Raw genomic sequence first — 21,365 nt, forward strand, 5'->3', positions numbered from 1 at the left:
GGAGCGAGTTAGGGAGCGAGCCGTGTGTGTTTGTTTCTGTTTTTCCTTTGGCACCCTCTCTTGCTCTGTCGCGCAGAAGAAGCAGCAGTGATAGTGTCTGGTCTGCGGAGCACAGACGTCTTTGTGGGCGAGTCAGCCACGTTCACGTGCGAGCTCTCGCCGCCGGGCGTGGGGAGCGTGCAGTGGTGGCTGGACGGGACCCCCCTGCACAACAACCTGGTCACTGAGATCTCCCAGCAGGACGGCAGGATCCACACCCTGACCCTAAACGACGTGGCGTGCCACGACTCGGGCACTGTCACCTTCAGAGCTGGCTCCCTTATATCCACAGCTAAATTATTGGTCAAAGGTATCGCCCCGCGAGCAAGAAACACGTGGCCACCTCTGGACTTGCTCCATGTGCTGGTGCTTCTGCCTTCCAGGCTACCCTTACTAAATCCTTCATGTGCCCTGCAACCCTCCCACTCTGCAGGTCACCCACTCTCACCCCAGAATTTTTCTGGCTACAACCACACTGATTTTTTTTAATTTTTTTCCCCCCTCACCCTCTGGTGTTTTTTGGATTTTATAGGTGAGGGAAGGTTGCAGGATCAAGGCTGCTGCTTTCACCTGACATCAAAGAAGAGATGAACATAAACATCTGTGGTAGCACCTGAATTTAAATCCCCACTTCAGCTTTTTTTTCCAAAATACCACAAAATTTTGCGGGGGTGGTAATTCCCAAATTTCCCACTGTGCTGCTCCACAGCTGGGCTACTGGTGCTGAGCTCAGCATGTTCCCAGGACAGGATTTTGGGCTGTTCCCGGAAGCCAATGGGTGTGTGGCATTCCAGTAACACAGAGACAAAATGTGCCTTGTTTCTGAAAGCTCATCATTGCACTGGCAAAGCTTTCTGGTCTGTTGAATAAATATTTTTTTTTTCTATTTGGTAAGGGTAGCCAAAAGCTGCAAATAACACTGAGCTCCAGACTTGATAAAGCAAGCTCCTTCCCACTCAGTCCTTTTATAGCTGTGGGGAAGATCTGTTGTTTTTCAGGCAAAGTTAAGGCTTATTCCCTGCTTGGAAAATGGATATCTACAGAGATATGAAGGGTAAAAATATATTTATGCAAATCTACTCCTGTGCTGGGCCATAACAGGAATGATCCACAATATGGAATTGTAGTCAGTGGTTGATGTCTCCTTCTCTGCATCATGTGTCCCTTGTGCATTCAGGAAATTTAGTTCTCTGCAAAGATAAAATGTGAAATCACTTCTTCATGATATAGAATGATGCAATGACAAAACAGTGAGCAGACCCCACAAGTCCTGTGACAGTTTGCATCCATTTTCAGAAACAAAACATGGTTCTGAGATCTCCAAGCAAAAAAATATCTAGTGGGCCTAAAACATAAATTAAAACTAAATACATTGTTAGGTATTCTGCTCAGTGAATGAACAGGCTCCTGAGATATTTCCATTTCATGGAATCACAGCATCACTGATTTTGGAAGAAATGTGTGGAGATCATCCAGTCCAACCCCACAGCTCTTGCAGGTACACACATGTATGTGGATATTTTGTGCTTCCTTGAAGCCAAGATTCCTGAACTGCAAACCTGAATCACACTAGCACTATTTTATAACTGAGTTGGGATAACTCCAGTTACACTGTGCTCAGTAACACTTGATTTCATAGAAAAGTGAAACACTTTTAAAATTCCAACCATCCTTGTATTGACAATTTTGTGCACTTTATTTTGTCCACAAATTAAGGCACAAATCTTTGTTTGAAATATATTTCAGTCTGTCAAGACATTCATGGCTTGCTCTTCATCAAGGAACGAGCTGACTTTTTTCCATGTGCCTCATTCTCCTGTTTTAAGGCACGTTGGTAATTTTACTTATTCTGCAACATTTTAAATACCAACAATTAACGTTGGTAATTTGATTTATTCCACAACATTTTAAATACCAACAATTAACGTTGGTAATTTGATTTATTCTGCAACAAGTGAGATCTCAGCTTTCCATGCTGGGCCTCCACAACATCACTGCCCTCCAACTGCATTCATTCCATGACCTGGAGTGGTGGTTCACAGGTGATGGGGGCAGGATGGAGAAGGGTGAAGGAGCCGGTGCTGTTTCCTAGCTCCTCTGGGCAGGTGAGAATTGCAGGTTCCAGGGCACACGTTGGCTCCTCAGCCCCAAAGAGCTGCACAGGTGAACGGGGCCACCAAAGTCCTTGCCCTGGCCAACTGTGGTTATTAATAATTAATAACTATGGTTATTAATTGTTGAGGGTCTCCAGGACGACGTGAGGGATGAGAATCGACTCCAAGTTTTCAGAAGGTTGATGTGTTATATTATGATATATATTATATTAAAAGAATACTGTGCTAAAACTACACTAAAGAAAGAGAAAGGAGACATCAGAAGGCTAGAAAGGAATTACAATAAAAAACTCATGACTGACCAGAGTCCTGACAGAGCTGGACTGGGATTGGTCATTAATTAAAAACAATTGCCATGGAACTAATTAAAGATGCACTTGTTGGTAAGCAACTTCTAAATCACATTTTAAGCAATCAAATAATTATCATTTGCATTTTGTTTCTGAGGCTTCTCAGCTTCTCAGGAGAAAAATCTTAGCAAAGGGATTTTTCATAAAATATGACAATAACAGCCAACAGCGAGGGGACAGTGGAACCAGGACCTTCTCCAGTACCACAGGTGATATTTGACCTTTATACATCTTGTGGAAGGGGCTGAGGTTGTTCTCCCCAGCTGCACAGACACCTGCTTGTTTCTTCAGTCATCAAACATCTCCAAGACCTTCCACGGAGGCCTCCTCTCCATAAACACACCTGGCAGAGGGAACCTCAGTGAGTGGGACCTAGCCTTGCAGCAAGATTCCAAAGGATGTTTGCAAAGCTCTCTTTGCTCCTCAAGGTCTGCCAGGAGCGCCCCAAAGCCTCAGCCTGCTGCAGCAGTTCCAAGAGGAGCATTCCAGACAAGAGATCCTGTTGGGTTATCCCAGCTGGCTTGTGAGCAGAGCAACTATTTGAAAAATAAGGACATCACAGAGTCACAGGATGTCCTGAGCTGGAAGGGTTACGCAAGGATCATCACAGCTCCTGATATCTCAGCTTTCTCTGACTGTCATATTTTTATGTCCCTTTGCAGCCCTATAGTATTTCTGTTTTTTTAAGTTGGCATAATTCTGCTAAGAATGATGTTTCAGAGAGATTTCCATTTTCAGACTGCATTTTTCCTTTTCACCTGCATATTGCATTGTAGATGGATGGTTCAGTCTGACATCTTAGAAGGGATTCTTGGCTGCTTTGGGAGCTCACAGTATTTTAGGTCAGATATATCTACTGTGCCTTGCAGCTGCCTCACAAGAGGCAGAACTTGGGTTTTAAAAGTGCTTAAAAGCAACTTTATGGATCTCAACGCCTTCAGAGGAGCTGCATATCCAGCTGCTCTCAGCATTTTATGGGATCTCAGTCTGAGATGTCAGTGGTTTATGATCTTTCAGTGACCTCTAGATGAAATACTGTAAAGGAAATCGTATTGTTTTTCTCTAAATAATGTGTCTACTGCAGAGAAACACACAAATAGTCAAAACAATATTCATCTGCTGCTGGGAAGTGCCCTTTTTTTGGTCACAGCTGTCCTGGATATTTGCTCAAGACAGCCAAGACCACCCCAGGACAGGAATGAGTGTCTGCATTTGAGGACTGTGTCTCTTTCTGACGAGTAGTTTTATTTTAGTCGCACAAGGAGCTTCCAGTAGGGTTTGTGGTATTTTCCTATTGCTCTGTGAGGTTGAGAGTTGCAGGGAACCACTCACTCTGCAGTCCTCTGCATCACACTCCTGCTCCACATTCGGGAAGCAGAAGTGTTTCCCATCCAGTGCTTCCCCCCAGCCTGGAAGATCTCAGAAACACTGGGAGAAACACAAAATTGGAGAAGCAGTCCAAGCTCAGGACTGTTCCAGAACAAGCCTCAGTTCCTGGTGGCCCATTTCCCAGTGTCCTGGTCACATTCTAATGCACCAGCCTGGCTCCCATCCTGCTTGATGCTGCCACAGGCACAGACTAAACTGCTAATCCCCCTGCTTGCACTGCCACTCTGCTCGCTCCCCACGGGCTCTGTGCTTGGCAAAAGACCCTTCCAGGGGTGATTTCCACGGGGATCCACTAATGCATGTCCTTCCTGACGTGTTGGTTAACAGATCCCACCATTGAAGTGGTCAGTCCCATGCAGGACATAACTGTTGATGAAGAAGGCCCAGCAGAGTTCATATGCCAATATTCTAGGCCAGTGCACGCCATCTGGAAGAAAAATGATCAGGAAATACATGCCGATGGGCAGCGAGTGATTATCGATCAGGACTGGAATGTGAGCATGCTAAAAATTAACCCCACGGTCCCAGAAGACACTGGCATCTATTCTTGTGAAGCTGAAGGCATTAAAGTGATGGCTACACTTGATGTTCAAGGTGAGGTCTTCCAGCCAGAGAGGAAGACTACCATGGGTTCCAAATAAACGAGGTAGAAAAATCATGGCAAGGCTTTTGCAATAAGGGGCACGTCAGATACCTGCTCTTGGTGTTCTCTCCAGTACTGAAAATGAGGATAAAAAACAGTTGGGGGATAATGGGAATTGAATGTTATACTGCAGGGTTATCTGATTTCTAATTAACACTCGCTCATTACACCACTTAGCCAGCCCACCTCTTCTGCAGTGAGCTGGGATGGGATGTGTCCTGCTGAATTGTAAAATCACAGGTGTATTGTTGGTCCAAAGGAATAATACAAATATTGTTTTCCTGTTAAAGAGCACTTTTTACATAAAACCAGCAACTAATGGATAGCATGGAATTCCATTTTATTTTGCTGGGTAAAGGAGATTTAGGTAATTTAAATAGGCAATTTACCTATGTCATTAAACAGGTAATTTACCTATTTCAAACAGTGATCCCTCAGGAGTTACCTCCTCACTCAGCACTCGTATTTCTGGAGACCCTGAGGAACAATGGAACAATATATACAAAATTGACAAAAAGTTAGGATTTTACATGGAAATTTCTTCTTTTTTTCTGTTGCATATGGAATTCCTGGTTACCAAGCTAATTGGAGTGATCAGCAACAGCAGGTTCTGATTTCTGAATATTTGTGGCTATTTTGCCTTCTTGCTTAACTGCAGTTGGTTGTTAGTGCAGAAGTACAGGGTGTTATTTATTATAATGTTTTCTACATTGATTAGCACTTTCCATTGTAGGGATTTAAAAAGATTTTAATGAACATAATCTAAAAGTATCCCAGAGGAGGTAGGGTGAGCAATTGGCTGCTTTCCATAATTATGGAAACCAGTGCTTCCAAAGTACACAGATAGATAAACAATTTGGGTTGTTCTAACAAAAATTACACATTCTCCAAGAATAGTCTGCAACGCCCTAATGGTTCTCCATAAGTATAAATCTTATAAAATTCAGAATATTTTTAGTATTATAGAAGCCCAGAATAGTTTGGGTTGGAAAAGACCTTAAAGGTCATGTAGTTCCAAACCCCCTGCCATGGCAGAGACACCTTCCACTGTCCCAGATTGCTCCAAGCCCCATCCACCCTGGCCTTGGGCACTGCCAGGGATGGGGAGTCCACACACAACATCTCTGAGCCCCTTGTAATTAGTAATAAGTTAATAAATATCTGGTGGCTTGTGCTTTTTGGGTATGTTCATTTTTAGCATTAAATAAATGCCTCAGTTTGGATGTTTTTTAACATTTTATTTATTTTTACTAATTTTTTTTTTTTTTTTTTTTTGCTGTGCGTGGTTCCAAATGATCTGTAGCGATCTAAACAGGGATGTCTCGGGGTCTTGGTGTCTAACACAAATCATGCTGACCATTTTATGGCATTTGTGCAAACTGTATTTACTCAACCCTTGTGCATGTCATTTGTCCCTGTAGCAGCATGAATTATACCCACATGCACCAGCCCACATTTAATTTGGCATTGAGTTGATTGTTTCTGTCCAGATGCCAACTGATGCATGGCTGGAGTGTGGAGCTTTTTGTTTCTGACCCCACAACTCACCACAGAGCATGGGAAAATAAACCTAAAAATTCAGAAAATTACTATTCAATGTAGTCTTGATAGAGATTTTGACTTTGTGTGTTTCCTAGAGGCAGAATTATCTCGGATAATTGTCACTATAGCTTTGCCAGCCATAATATTCTCTTACATTTGCTTTACAAGAAAAGTAATGAGATTTTATCATGAGCTGTCAGTGGATTCACATCTCCCCAGTCATGATGATAGTAAAAATAATAAGGTCTGGGAGATCTTTGGGAAACTGTCATAGGACAAAAGGAATTTGATTACACTTTATCTTCCTAAGCTATGCCTTCTTATTGACTATTGGCCTGATTCTTACAAATATGTCCAGTTTTTTCATTATTTATATAAACAAGGTTTTTGGAGGAAATCTGGATGAAATGCTAGATGTTCTAGATGAAATGCTGGAGGTTCTAGAGGTTTATCATTACTTTTAAACTGCCTTTAAATCTTCTTATTGTAATACTTTGTTAGAGAACGGATTGCCATTAACAATTAAGCCTACAAGCACAGTTTATCACATCCACATTTTCCATCAGCTTTGCAGCAGTGGGAATCATCCAGGGCTCCGAGGCTTGCTAATATTGAGAGATATAGGGCCAAATAATTAATACTGGTAATTTTCTTTCTTTTCTAGCCAAGAACAGCATTGTCCAGGGCCTGGAGAACGTGGAGGCTGTAGAAGGAGGGGAAGCCCTGTTCGAGTGTTACCTCTCCAAGCCTGAGACCTACAATTACAACTGGCTGATTGACGATGAACCTGCCAAGACCACGGAAAACACGGAGATGGTTTACTTTGAAAATGGCCTCAGGCACATCCTGCTGCTGAAGAATTTAACTCCCCAGGACAGCTGCAGGGTGACTTTCATGTGCAGCGATGCGGTGACCTCAGCCTTCCTCACAGTGAAAGGTAACTCGGGTGCTTGGGCAGGGGGAAATCTTCAATTTCTGCTTGGAAAGGGGGAAAGAAACCAGGGAAATATGATGAGTAGAACATTTAGGTAAGAGAAACGACAAATTCAATATTTCTTTGCTACTCGCTAATCTGGAAAAGAAACGTTGCATTTGTTGTTTCTCTTACCTAAACGTTCTTCCCACACAATAAATAACAATAGAATCATTCCAGTTGGGAAAGCCTCTAGGATCACCAAGGTCACCACTAACCCACAGAATCACAGAATGCTTTGGGTTGGGGAGGACCTTAAAGATCATCCAGACCCATGGGCAGGGACACCTTCCCCTATCCCAGGCTGCTCCAAGCCCTGTCCAACCTGGTCTTGGACACTTCCAGGGATCCAGGGGCAGCCACAGCTTTTCTGGACACCCTGTGCCAGGGCCTCCCTATCCTCACAGCAAAGAATTTCTTCCTAATATCTCATGTAAGCCTATTTTCTGGGCAACTGAATCCATCTCCCCTTGTCCTGTCACTCCACGCTCTTGCAAAATGTCCCTCTACATCTTTTTTGTTGGATGCCTTATATTCTGGAAAGTACAAATTAGATCATCCCAAAGCCTTTTATTTTCCCTGAAAAAAAAGTCTGAAACAAATCCAATTCTCTCACCCCTAAATGGCTGAGGCTTTACAATTTCCTTTTTTTCTTGCTCTGTAGTATGTGAGATGGTTTATAAGCAGGACCAGCTGGCACTGAGTGAGGAGTAAATTATTTTCTCAGAGCTGTCATGACTCTGATGAGTTTGGTTGTGTTTATAGACACTTCAGGGCTTCAGAGAGGAGGGTTTTATCAGCAACAACATTATCTCTGTGTTCTTTTACTTTATGCTGTTACAGGAGACCCCAGTGGGGACCACAGTCCCTTTCTGTACAAGAAAAAAAGAGTACAAAAGCAGAGATCAGTCCCCACTTATGGATTAGATGGGATTTGGATCAACCTGGTCTGGTGGAAGGTGTCCCTGCCCAAGGCAGGGGATGCAACAAGATGAGCTTTAAAGTCCAAACCAAACCATTCTGTGATTCCAAACCTTCTGTTCTGGCAATGTACATAAACCTTCTAATGATCTCCTTGCTCCCCAAGGCCTGGCTGTGCAGAGCTTCAGCACAAACGTTCACAAAATCTCCTGATTGTTTCTGTACCTGAGGCCTTGATCACTGATTTTAACCTACAGGGTGGCGCCTGCGGTTCCTGCAGCCCCTCACGGATGTGGAAGTGTCTCTGGGGGACAAAGCAACATTTAGCTGTGTCCTGAGTGAAGCTGTGCCAGTGAATGAAGTGGCCTGGTACAGCAATGACACAGAGATCCAGGCAGGGGAGGACTGGGAGGTGCAAGCAGATGGAAACAAATACAAACTTATCCTGAAAAAAGCCCAACTGCATCATTCTGGAGAGGTGACCTTTGCTTCCAGGGAGGCCATTTCATCAGCCAAGCTTTCTGTGATTGGTAAGTGTGTGTTGTTCCAGCCCAGGGGCACTCAACATCTCTAATTTTGATATTCAGCATTGAATTTCCCAATCTTTGTGCTGATCCTTTCCACTTTGCCTCACATGTACCAAAATAGTGTTCTTAGGCTGAGAAGACACTACTGGCAACTTGTTCTTTGACCAGATCCACCTCATCAGAAGAAAAATACATCAGGCTAGTGATGGTAGAGATGCTCCCCAACTTTCTTTAGCTGCTGTCTTTTGTAAAATGTAACATAAACTCTAACAAAAATCATTATTCTTCACTCGACAAATGTGGACATGGGAGGGAGCAGCGGTAGAGTCCATGTGGAAAAATCATCCAGAGCAGCAGAGGAATCTTTGAAATCTACTAATCAGCGTGGAGAGCAAACAGTTTTCCAGATTAATGAATAGCATATTAAAACCCTCAAGAGGGGGACACCCATGGAGCACACACCTCCTGCTCCAGAGAGACAGAGTGAATAGTTAAGTAGAGAAAATGATAATTCCCTCATTCCCTCATGGAGCAGGCTGGATGATGCCATCAATGTCCATTCAGCACCCAGGATCTGGCTCCTTCCCACAGTGGGACCAGTGGGTCACCCAGTAGTGGTCACACAGCACCATCCCAGGGATGGTTATGAGATAATTAAATGTATTTTAGCTGTAGCTGAGATGTTAAAGAGTCACTGATGGACCATCTATACTTTAAATGGCTACAGGCAATCTCTGTCTAATGATTTCTGATACTTAAGGATCTCTGTTACACATTCCAGTCATTTCCACTACAATTAAAAAAAAAGTTTAAATCAACTTTTTTCAATTTTGGGTACTTACATTTAATGAACTTCAAAATAAGAATACAATACTCTTCCTGTTGATGGATTTTTCTCTATGAAATTTGGCTGACAACAGAGAAAAGACTTTATGTTGTTCTTGTGGTGTCCAGAGTTAAAGAACTGGCTGTTGACCATATTTGCCTTTAATTCTTTGCATTGGCATATCATGGCATGTCATTTACATCGTAAATGTCTTGAACTCAAGACTGAAAGAATTATTTCTGTCTTTAGGGCCAAAGTGTAATGTAAACAAGGAAAATTTTCCAGTGTACTGAGTGTAAGGATTGGGATTAGATGATCTTCAAGGTCCCAACCCAAACTGTTTTATGATCATGGAGCAGGACACCAGATCATTCCCAACACATATTTATTTGTTATTTCCTGATGCTGTGACACATTGCAACACTGCAATTACACAGAAGTGGAGTGACTCGTTATTAAAATATTTGAGTTATTATTTAGTCCCACAATAACCTGATTTCAATTAAGACCAGACCTAAAATAAACACAGTCAAGGCTCATTTCATGTGCTTGAAATTTTTAGTTAAATTCCTTGCTAATATGGACTGTGTAGGGTTATCTTTATTCTAAGCTTGGTGAGACAAAGAGGTTAATTATATATACACAAGAGCTTAATTATTTGTGATGAGAGTTGGAAAATTAATGTTTCTCATTGGCAGCATAGATCAGGGCAGACAAGGATTGATCAGTGGTGCACAGGTGCTCATGGTTGTGACTTTATGGTGACTTTACACTCAACTTTACAACAAGGAGAATACTCAGTCCATTGAGTGTGACCGTGTTCACAGGGGTCTTAGGATGAGGGAAGAGATGAGGATTTGATCTATGTTTTAGAAGGCTTGATTTATTATTTTATTATATATGTTAAATTAAAACTATACCAAAAGAATAGAAGAAAGGACTTCATCAGAAGGCTGGCTAAGAATAGAATAGGAAAGAATGATAACAAAGGTTTGTGGCTCGGACAGAGAGTCTGAGCTAGCTCACTGTGATTGACCATTAATTAGAAACAACCACATGAGACCAATCTCAGATCTATTTGTTGCATTCTACAGCAGCAGATAACCATCGTTTACATTTTGTTCTTGACGTTTTTCAGCTTCTCAGGAGAAAAAATCCTAAGGAAAGGATTTTTCATAAAAGATTTCCGTGACAATTGCGCTTCTGTCCTCACAGCTTGCAGAAGGCTCTTGTGAAATAGGAGCCTCCTCCAGCCAGGTCTCATAAGCTCTTGGAGGTCTATTTCACACCCAAGATAGCTCAGCTACCTCAGAAGGCATAAAATCAGCAGGATGGCTTCTGTTGCAGTGTTGGAAACAAAAAGGTTTTAATAAAAAGCAAAATAACAAAACTCTTTACAGAGAAAAACCAATCCAGGTGCCAGAGGTTCTTGCTCCTGGTAAAACACCTCACAAAAGCGATCAGTTTCTTTGTTCTCTTCTTTTTCCAGTAAATTGCTCAGGTGAGATTTTTTGGCTTCTGTCCAATTGGCTATCCTTAAGTTTGAGGTGAAATCCCCCAGGTCTTATGAGGTGTCTTTTCACCTAATTGAGGAGACAAACTTCTGGGCTTCTTTCCTTTTTGAGGGGACAAAGGATAGTTCTGTCACTCCGTCAACAAGGGGCACACTCCTACACTCTTGGGTGTTTTAGGACGGAGCGTCCCTGCTCACATCACACATCACAGCGCCTCTGTTGTGCCCCCAGCCCTGCCCGAGCCACCCGAAGCACCAGAGATCCTGAGTCAGAGCAGCCACTCCGTCACCCTGTCCTGGCACAGGCCGCTGGGTGACGGCGGCCAGCCCATCCTGGGCTACAGGGTGGAGAGGAAAATCCCAGGAGTTGGCTGGCAGTCCTGCAGCAGGGAGCTCATCCCAGACACGGAGCTCACCGTGGATGGCCTCAGCCCGGGGGAGCCCTACCGATTCCGAGTGTCGGCCGTGAGCAAAGCGGGGCCCAGCGAGGCGCTGCACTTCCCCCAGACGGTGCGGTTAGGTGAGGATGGACACAGGCTCAGGGAGGGCTGCAAGCTCCTGCAGACCCCACATTTTGCATGGCATGCCTGCTTCACCCATTCCAGGCATCTCCCAGTGCAGTATCTTTCAGTGCTTGGCTGCCAAGACAGTAGAGGACAAAGAGCTTGGGAGGAAAAAGTCGTTCTGGGCCGCTGTGAACAAAACCCGCTGCGTTTTTTAGCACTGTTCTTTGATGTCCTCCAAACTGCATCCATCTTGCAGCCTGCACTGCATCATCCACGTGCTGGCCCCTCACCATGGGTTTCTTGCACTGTACCCACGTGTTGGCCATGAGTGTCTTTTCTGGTGGAGTTAGGATGGAATGAGTGAAAAAGGGCATGCTGGAATGTGTTTGGGGTAACCAAGACTGTGACCATGAGGGAGCACATGGTCTTCTTCACCCATCTTTCTCCTTTTTTTTTTGTTTTTTATGCATCTTTTTCAAGAATTCCCCCAAAGAAATGCTGGGGGACAAAGTTCCTTTGCTGTCTGATGGTGAAATTTGGAAGCTTCAGTGGGATGGGGAGTTTCTCTCTCTCAGTCTTTTTTTTTCTTGCAACTCTTTCTCTGGTATCACTCATTTAAATTCCTCAAAATGAGTATAATGATAGAAAGTTACTCTTTTGCTTAAAATGCTCTGTTGCATTTTTTTGCAATAATAACTGCTGCCAGTGCTGGACCCTGATGACTCTGACCATGCTGACTTTGTCAACAACAAACTCAAGGCATTCTGGGCAGCAATCCTCTCACCCCGATGAAATGTGCAGAGAGGAAGGTAACCTTGAGGGATGTGCTGCTTTTGGGAACTCAGAATCATCTTTTACATCCTAGTCAGAATCTCTGAGTTTAATGTCTTTTTCTTTGAGGTACCATGGTTCTACAAACAGCATTCCACTGGTAGACCTCCTTCCAAAGTAAAGAAAATACTGAGAATTTTTGGTTAAATTGTTTTTGCTTTTTGATAATTTTTACTCTTCCTAAGATAGCATAAATATATATCTATATTTTTCTTTTCATTTCAAGGAAGAGATGAATGCCTCTTTGAGTAATCTCTTTTCATTCTATTTATTGTTTCTTCTTTGTCTCGTATCACCACTTCTTCACTTGAAACATTTAAGATCTAAAAAATCTGTAGAACTTCTTTTATACTGATGATGGGTAAATGAAGACCAGCAAACAAACACAGGAATGTGGAAAATGCAACCACTTCTGCATGTATATGTTTAGATGGAGCTGGTTTAAGCACTGGGAGAGCTTGGAAAGTTGTTTTGACGTTATCTTTGGAAGTGCATACTTTGGATGCTGCCAGTCTTTTCCTTTTTTTTTCCTTTAGTTGTCTACAATAGCTGAAAAATCTGTAAATGATGGATGGGTTGCTTGGATATTTTATGGAGTGGAGTGCCCTAAAGCCAGATGATTGCTCTTTGTGTTAATTCACTTTATTTCTGTAATTGCAGAGCCTCCAGTTACCATCACCCAACCCTTGGTGGGAGGATCTGTCTTGGAAGGGGGGGTGGCTCGCCTGGAGTGCACATTATCAAACAAAACTGAGGAGAAAGTGACTTGGTTCAAGGGAAAAGAGCAAATAAAAGCTGGAGGGAGATATGAAATCCTTTCTGAAGGAACAAAGCAGATTCTCATTATCCGTGGATTTAAACCTGAGGATCAGGACAGCTACACCTGCATGGCTTCTCCAGAAGTCAAATCTGTTGCCAGCCTGTGTCTTGAAGGTACAAAGTGTGCATTGCTGGGGTGTTAAATCAGGTCTGGTATGGACATCCAGGGCCATCTCCACAACTGGGACTGCAATTAATTTTCTTTTACAAGCTATGATAACAATCCACAAGGAATTGTTATTTTCCTGTTTGGCATTGCCCAGTATGTTCCTGCATCCCAAATGATTTTGAGTTGCTCAGATTAGAGTTTCTGGAGACACATATTTAAGGCGTGACATTATTGTCTCTACATGAGTTTTTGGTGCCTTTTGAGATGCTTTAGGGTACTGTGTGGATGTCCCAGACAACCTGGAGCATCTCAAAAGGGACTGGGCAACATGTAGAGGCACATGAATGTGTCCCAGACACCTTCAGACTTAGGCACATCCAACCAAGCAGCTGTGTCCATGTGAGATGGGAGTCTCAGCTCCCAGCACAGCCACTGGAGATCTGTTCAGGACAGACAGAGAAGCCCTGTATACCTGGGAGATTGGATGAGCCTGGGTAGCTTTCCAAGCTCCACTGGCAGTCTAAGCAACTGCAACATTAAAAAGGGCACAAATTGATTTATTGGGTCCAAATGTGCAAGGAATAAATAATTTTTTTTAAAAAGTTGTTTGGTAATGTTTAAGTGCATGCATGGAATCACAGGATTGTTGAGGTTGGACAAACCTCCTGATGATGGTGTGGTCCATCTTCCTCCTCAAAGCATGGTCAGCTAGGACAAGTTCACCAGGACCAGACTCAGTTATATCAACTTCCCAGAGAGGGTGTGAAGTCTCCTTCTCTGGAGATATTCAAAATCCATCTGGACACTGAATAATGTGATCTAGGGGACTGTGTGTGAGCAGGGAGGTTGGACTAGATGATATTCAGTAGTCCCCTCCAACCTTCCCCATCCTGTGATTCTGTAAATTCCCATGTTTTTCTCAGTATGATGCTTAGTTAAATGCCTCTGAGACTCTCCAGTAGAACATTTCCACGTGCTTTCTCCGAGCTCACAGATTTTAACTTCTTGTCTGTTTCATTCCCTGCAGTTCCCACAGTGTCGATGCTGAAGGAGATTGCCAGGGAAGCTCCCCCTGCCAGCCGGGCTGAGGAGCAGGTGGATGGACACATCCAGCCCAGCCTGCCCCCTGAAGCTGCCCAGGAGGGAGATCTGCACCTCCTCTGGGAAGCCCTGGCCAAGAAGCGTCGGATGAGCCGGGAGCCCACCTTGGATTCCATCAGCGAGGTGCCCGAGGAGGAGGAGAAGCTTCAGAAGCTGAGGAAGGAGGAAGCAGAGATGTCTCACTACTACTCAGAGGAGTACTCCACGTGTGACGAGCTGGCCAGGACGGGAGAGGCAGATTTCTCTTTCACAAGCTCTGATGATGAGTCCAGAGCTGGCACTCCTTCCCTGGTGAACTACCTCAAGAAAGCTGGGAAGAAGAGCACCAGCATTACCAGCAAGGTTCAGTCCACCTCCACAGGAAAACTATGGAAGCAGTGGGAGACAACCACCGTGGAGACCACTGTGGCCACCACAGCTGCACAGCCAGCTGAACCAGAGCTGCCAGATTTAGACGACCCCTCCATGAACAAGGCGGCTGTGAAGATCCAAGCCGCTTTCAAAGGCTACAAAGTCAGGAAAGAGATCAAGCAACAGGAGTGCCCGGTGTTCACTGAGACCTTCAAAGACTTCTCTGGAGAGCCTGGAAGCACCCTGCACCTGGAGTGTGTGGCCCACAGCAAAACCGACATGAACGTCCGCTGGCTGAAGGATGGCAAGGAGCTCTCGGATGGTCGCTACTACCACATCGACAGCTACAGCGACGGCACCTGCTCCTTGATCATCGCCGGCCTGGACAGGAAGGATGCAGGCAAATACACCTGTGAGGCATCCAATAAATTTGGCAAGGTCTCACACAGCGCCAAGGTGGTGGTTGGCGCTCAGGAAGCTCAAGCTCTTGCTAAGGAGAAGAGGAGTAAGCAGAGCACCGACAGCGAGACGGAGAGCTCATCCGGCAGTGAGCTGGACGACGCTTTCCGAAAAGCAGGAAGGAGACTCCACAGGCTCTTCAGGGCCAAGATCTCCACGGAGATCTCTGATGTGGAGGAAGAGCTCTTTGTCAGCGCAGACGAAGGGGACATAGACGTGGTTGACCACCAGACGTACCGTGAGGATGACCAGTACATCTACATCAAGTTTGAAGTCATGTCCGAGGCCAAAACGGCCGCCACACGGTTCAGAGAGATGTTTGGTGCTCTGGGAATTCCAGTGGAGATCGACATCTTGGAACAAGGCCCGAAAAAAATTGAATTGCGCATTGGGAAGGCATCACCTCCCACCCTTGGGAAGTTTCCACCTCCATCAAGACCTCCACCACCTTTGCTGACTTCTGACACAGGTAGGGGAAGCAGATCTTGCCTGTTCCTTGGAAAAGACAGTGGGAACAGGTCACAATGTAATTTTTTCACTCTCAAGCAATTTTTTTCTAGCAATTTTTTTTTAATTTGGTGCAGATATTTTATGAAAACTTTGCACTTTTAGAAAAAATAATGACTTTTTTATTCTTTTTCATTTTGAGGGAGAGGAGGCACACTGGTGGGGAGGTTACAACATATTGACTTATCTGTGAAGCCCCTTTTCATGCTAGAAATGTCACCTACCACAACATGACCATAAATACTATGATTATTGTACTTAAATGAATTATGTGGGGTGTAGAATGGCTCTGAGGGAGACAAGACATTTTGGCAAGAATAGGAGCAGGGATAATATATAGTTGGCAGCTGTGGTATTGCTGTGCTGATGAAATATCTTCATAGTGCTAAGGAGTTTCTTGACTCTTTTCTAGAGAAAAAAGTATTACTCTGCAATTAAAAAACTGGAAGCCAGAAGTCTTGGCAGCAGGAGCCTAAAATATATCTTTAACTAAAACCAAAGTTTTCCTTCTTCTCTCCAACCACCCCAACTTCAGCCCCCATGTTCATGACCGAGCTCCAAAACCAAGAGGTCCAGGACGGGTACCCAGTGAGCTTTGACTGCATCGTCATCGGCAAACCCCTGCCCACGGTTCGCTGGTTCAAGGACGGCAAAGCTATTGAGGAAAACGATCACTACATGATCAACGAGGACCAGGAAGGGTGCCACCAGCTGATCATCACCGCCGTGGTGCCCACGGACATGGGCGTCTACCGCTGCCTCGCTGAGAACAACATGGGCGTGGCCTCAACCAAGGCTGAGCTCCGTGTGGACCGTAAGTCTCAAAATCTCTGTAGCAAAAACAATTAAAGGAGTTCTGCTGAGACCTGGTTAATTTATTTTTTTCCCAAGGAAAGCACCATTTGATGCTGTTTGTGGAATTTTCTGTCACTTGGGGTCACCAATTGTGGTGGTGTTCACGGGGGTCCCTGGATGAGGGAAGAGATGAGAATCTTGACTCCATGTTTCAGAAGGCTGATTTATTATTTTATGATATATATTATATTAAAAGAAAATTATAGACTAAAACTATACTAAAAGAATAGAAGAAAGGATTTCATCAGAAGGTTAGCAAGGAATAGAAAAAGAATGGAATGGAATGGAATGGAATGGAATGGAATGGAATGGAATGGAATGGAATGATAATAAAATCTTGTGACTGACCAGAGTCCAAACCAGCTGACTGTGATTGGCCATTAATTAAGAACAACCACATGAGACCAATCAAAGATGCAATTGTTGCATTCCACAGCAGCAGGTAATTATTGTTTACATTTCGTTTCTCAGCTTCTCATGAGGAAAAAATCCTAAGGAAAGGATTTTTCAGAAAATATCATGGCTGCAGCTGTTGAGTCGGGGACGGAAAGAAAGACTCTAGTCTTCAGGTGGATTAGAAGGTTAACTTTAATGAAAGTAGTGGGTCTTTTATAATGTGACTTGCTAAATTGATACTTGATTGGTCTCAAAGTAGAAACATCTCACACTAATGGTGACTATGAATAGCACACTGTGAAGAACCATAATTATAAACAATGGTTCCAGAAAGAGAGATAATAATTAATTCTTTCCTCTAAGATTCTCAGGCTCAGCCTGGGAGAAATTATCTCTGTTCTTTCTTTGATTGAACTGAGAATCTCCACACCATTTACATTTTAAAGGAAGATGTTTTGGCCAGGAAATTTTCACTTGCAAACTTCTTGGGTTTAGCTGGGTTTTGCTAACTCCAAGGCAAGGTTCAGAGCAAAGCTTTTGGGGTGAACAGAGACAAAGGTGTTTTCCATAATCCAGGGATGTGTGGGATCCTGCTGCAGTACAATATAAAATCCATCTGCCAGTCACTCTAATTAGTAAGGGAACTAAAATCAGTAAGAACTGCTTAAGCAAGAAAAATAATTTCAAAGCTCAGATGATTCAGACCTATCTTTTTCCTTTTAACAGTGACTAGCACAGACTATGAGACAGCAGCAGATGCAACAGAGACTTCATCTTACTACAGTGCCAAGGAATATATTTCAAGGTAAAATATGGAACTGGTTCTAACCTCTTGCTCAGTGAGATCAGTCTGTGTATTTATGTCAGCGCTGAGTTTGCTGTGTCAAGCAAATTTAATGCCATAAAGGAGCATCCAGCCCAGTTGAGATGCAATAACTGCAGCAGCTGCACATTTATCATGGGCAGAATTGCTCTGGAGCCTTCAGGCAAGCTGGGCTATTTCCTCAAGGGATCACTCTGTTACTTTTAATGTCAGATGATGCTGAGTCTGTTCTCAGGATGCCAAAACCCACAGACTGAATTTACCTAAAATATATCATTCTGATTCCAAACTTTTATCTGGAGTCCTGATTTTCCTCTTTCTAATCCCAATTGCTGCTTAGCCGAGAACAGGAGGAATCCATGACTGAGGAGGAGCAGCTGCCCCAGATCTTTGATGAGCTCCATGATATTCATGTGGCACCTGGAGCATCGCTGGCTAAATTTCACCTGAAGGTGAAAGGTGAGTGGATCCCACGGTAATGTCAGTTTTCCAGGTCAGATATCGGGTTGAAGTGCTGGACAAGGTTTTCCAAGGTGTTCTTCTGCAGCTGTGACCCCGGGCTGAGCACCTTGCATCATTTCTGCACAAACCAGCTGGGGAAAGTGTTCATGCTGTTGAACAGGGACTGTTGGAGCAGACTTAGGCAGATTAAGCCTCATTTTGTGTCCATACATCCAGGCATAATGACAGGCACATACTTCTGAAAACTGAATTCTGGATTTCTCTGAGCACAGGAGCAGTAAGGAGTAATAATCTTGACATTATTACAATCATCGCTATTAATAGCTATCATTATATATTACCTATATTTATATAACCTAAATAACTATATCTAATATAATGTAATTATATTAATCATAATTATGTAATAATAATAATAAAAATAAAGTCAATCTCCTTCATTTTCCTCAATAAATTAAGCAGTCATGAATTTTCCTTCCTCCATTAAGGGGTTGCTCCTACAATGTAAAAACTGCAAAAACATCCCTCTGGTGTTGACTCTGGTAGGGAGAGGTAGGGATTTTTCCACTTTCTCCTGTTGCTGTCTATAAAAATTATGAGAATGCATCTGGCTTCAACATTTCTCCTTGTGAAACTTTCAAATCAGACCTAAGTGTTGATTTTTCAACCTCCAAGTTGTTTGCACATGCAGAGACAATATGGGGAGTGCCAGAAACTGAGGAGACAGGAAAGAATTTTAACAGATAAATTGAATTTAATGCATTTTTAAGCATTCCTAATTGGTTAAACCCTTGAAGCAGCAGCCCTTTTAAACCCTTGAGACAGCAGAGGATCTGGCACTTTGGAGATGCTCCCAAATCATTGCTGCCAATGAATTTTGCTCTCCCTGTCTGTAACTGCTCCTCACAGGGTACCCTCAGCCTCGTCTCTATTGGTTCAAAAATGGGCAGCCCCTAAAGGCCTCGGACCGGATCCTCAAGACCGACAGGCAGGAATTCCACTCCCTGGAAATCCGCGACGTCACCAAAGCAGACGCCGGCCAGTATTTGATATTTGTCATCAACTCTGCTGGCTCTGCCTATTCCTCAGCCAGGCTGGTAGTCAAAGGTGGGTGTGGCTCTGTTTTGGGCTGTTTCAGAGGTTCTTGACATTTTGTATAGTTATTTTTTCCTGAGGAAACCTCCCAAGGTAACTCAGGTGAGGTGGGGAAGTCTGTAGGTAAAGGATGATGTGCTTTGCTCTTGGTTCTTTGTTTATTCACCTATAAATTTACTGTTTAAGAAGGTGATGATGCCACATCTCTGTGGTCTGTCTGTCTCATAAACAGCTATTTTATTCTTGTCCATTCTAATTAACCTTAAAAGTTAATTTCATAAAAACTTAGAAGCTCTTATAAATCATACCAATATTTCTGTGTAATATCTCCACTGGCGTCACTTTGGGAGCTTTTTGTTGCAACTCCTGGATTAACACTTAGTTATATTTGTCATGTTCTTTTTTTTTCTCCTTGTGTTCCAGATCCTTATGAGAAAGAAGAGCCATCCAAAACAGGTGAGAGAAGCCACAGCAGGTGGGAACAGAAGCCCCAGGAATTTTTCAGTCTAAACTCACTGTGCTTCTTCAATAATATTATTTCCAGATTCCCATGAGCAGCTGATACCGCCAAGATTCCTTGAAAGATTTACAAATAAGAAGGTGAAAAAGGGTGCAAGCATCACATTATCTGTGAAAGTTGAAGGTAAGTGAGCAGATACCTCATCTCTCTGAATAACACTTGAAATGTGTAATTTCACAACACATTCTTCTCTCTCTGCCCCCAAGTCATTGTAAACTCATTTCCTGTATCTGAAGTCTGGGATTCTACTCCCAACTTACATTTTTTGCAAAGACACTTCACAGTAAAGCACCTTATATTTCTTCACCTCCAATTTTTTGTATGAAAAAATGGGGATAATGACACTGTAGTATGATGCATGTTGACCATGAATTGTACGGTGATTGACAATTCTGGTTTTTCAAAAAGATTTGATGTCTTTATGAGCGTGCTGTAAAATGGTTTATCCTCCTTTATTGCATATTATGCCTGTTATTGTTGGGAAAGTATCATAAAATGGATCAAAACACCATTTTTTCACAGCAAGGCTGATCCCTTAGGATGACATTTTAAGGGAGGAACACAAACAGGACGATTAAAGTTATCGCACCAATTTCCCTTTAGGGCATCCACCACCAACAATCACTTGGATGAAGGAAGAGTCTCGGGAGGACATCCTGTGGATCAAACCAGACACTCCTGGGTACAAACTGGCCAGTTCCAACATGCACCACAGCCTGATCCTGCTGGACGTCAAGAAGAAGTACAGTGGAGCTTACACCTGCATTGCCACCAACAAGGCTGGCCAGTCCATCTGCACGGCCAACCTGGAAGTTGCAGATGGTAAATCTTTGCTGCAACACAAACAATTTTTCTATATTTCCCTTTTACGCAGTGCCTAAGGGAAAAAAAAAAAACAAACAAGTGTGACTGTTATGTTAATCACACCCAAAAAAAAGCATTTTCTCAAGAGCAGCCATGATTTTAGTTGTCTTGCAAATGGTTACACTCTTTACTTCTATAATATTTTAGATTTCTGACTCTGTCTTGTATTAACAGCAGCACATTTTCTGTATAAACAGAAGGCAAGTCTAGGAACAACCAAATTAGGTAAAAATTTAAAAAAATGAAAGGCAATGTAAAGTAACTGGGAAAAGTCATAATTTGAAAAATTATTTTGAATGCTCCACTCTGCTAAGATATTTTGTATTAGAGTTATTAGGTTCTTGTAGAGCTTTCCAAGGCCTCTTTTAACACAATAAAATGGAGTAAAAACAAATATATACTGGGAATTGCGGCAGAGCTGTGAAGGATTCCATTTTTCTGTTATCCTGCCTTGCATCCCACATTTTTATTGTACCAAGAGCTGCAGGAGCATAACCTGAGCAGCGTGGAGAAATGGGGCAATTATTTATTTTTCATGAACAGGGAGAGGAGGGAGAAACCATTGCCACCACAGGACTGGGAATATATATCCCAGGTCAGGAGCTGCTGCAGTGCTCCATGTCTAGAAAATGTGCCTGCACTAAACAGCTAAAAAAGGACATTCTGTGCCTTCTGTCCTCTAATGACCAACCCCAATCTTGCAGTGAAAGAGGCTGAAGTCCTGACCCAGGAGCGTGTGATGGTGTCAGAAGCCATCATGACCACCCTGGGGTAAGTTGGATGTGTGGAGAAGGGAGGACATGTTCTTCATTTAACTCCCCTTACTGCCC

The 21,365-nt window shown here is 43.2% G+C and overlaps 1 protein-coding gene across 1 annotated transcript in view; it reads left to right on the forward strand.

Annotated features, from left to right (window-relative positions):
- The window catches only part of OBSCN (obscurin, cytoskeletal calmodulin and titin-interacting RhoGEF), a 164,995-nt gene that overhangs the window by 112,943 nt on the left and 30,687 nt on the right, over positions 1-21,365 (forward strand). Inside the window, exons 61-75 of the mRNA XM_063171002.1 lie at positions 77-349; positions 4,220-4,486; positions 6,742-7,014; positions 8,229-8,501; positions 11,070-11,357; positions 12,835-13,107; positions 14,130-15,482; positions 16,056-16,334; positions 17,498-17,576; positions 17,935-18,053; positions 18,966-19,163; positions 19,575-19,607; positions 19,696-19,794; positions 20,275-20,493; positions 21,240-21,306. Coding sequence (XP_063027072.1) covers positions 77-349; positions 4,220-4,486; positions 6,742-7,014; positions 8,229-8,501; positions 11,070-11,357; positions 12,835-13,107; positions 14,130-15,482; positions 16,056-16,334; positions 17,498-17,576; positions 17,935-18,053; positions 18,966-19,163; positions 19,575-19,607; positions 19,696-19,794; positions 20,275-20,493; positions 21,240-21,306 — 4,093 coding nt within the window. The remainder of the gene's footprint in view (positions 1-76; positions 350-4,219; positions 4,487-6,741; positions 7,015-8,228; positions 8,502-11,069; positions 11,358-12,834; positions 13,108-14,129; positions 15,483-16,055; positions 16,335-17,497; positions 17,577-17,934; positions 18,054-18,965; positions 19,164-19,574; positions 19,608-19,695; positions 19,795-20,274; positions 20,494-21,239; positions 21,307-21,365) is intronic.

The sequence above is a fragment of the Melospiza melodia genome, chromosome 1 (genome assembly GCF_035770615.1).
Source record: "Melospiza melodia melodia isolate bMelMel2 chromosome 1, bMelMel2.pri, whole genome shotgun sequence".
NCBI classification, from domain to species: domain Eukaryota; kingdom Metazoa; phylum Chordata; class Aves; order Passeriformes; family Passerellidae; genus Melospiza; species Melospiza melodia.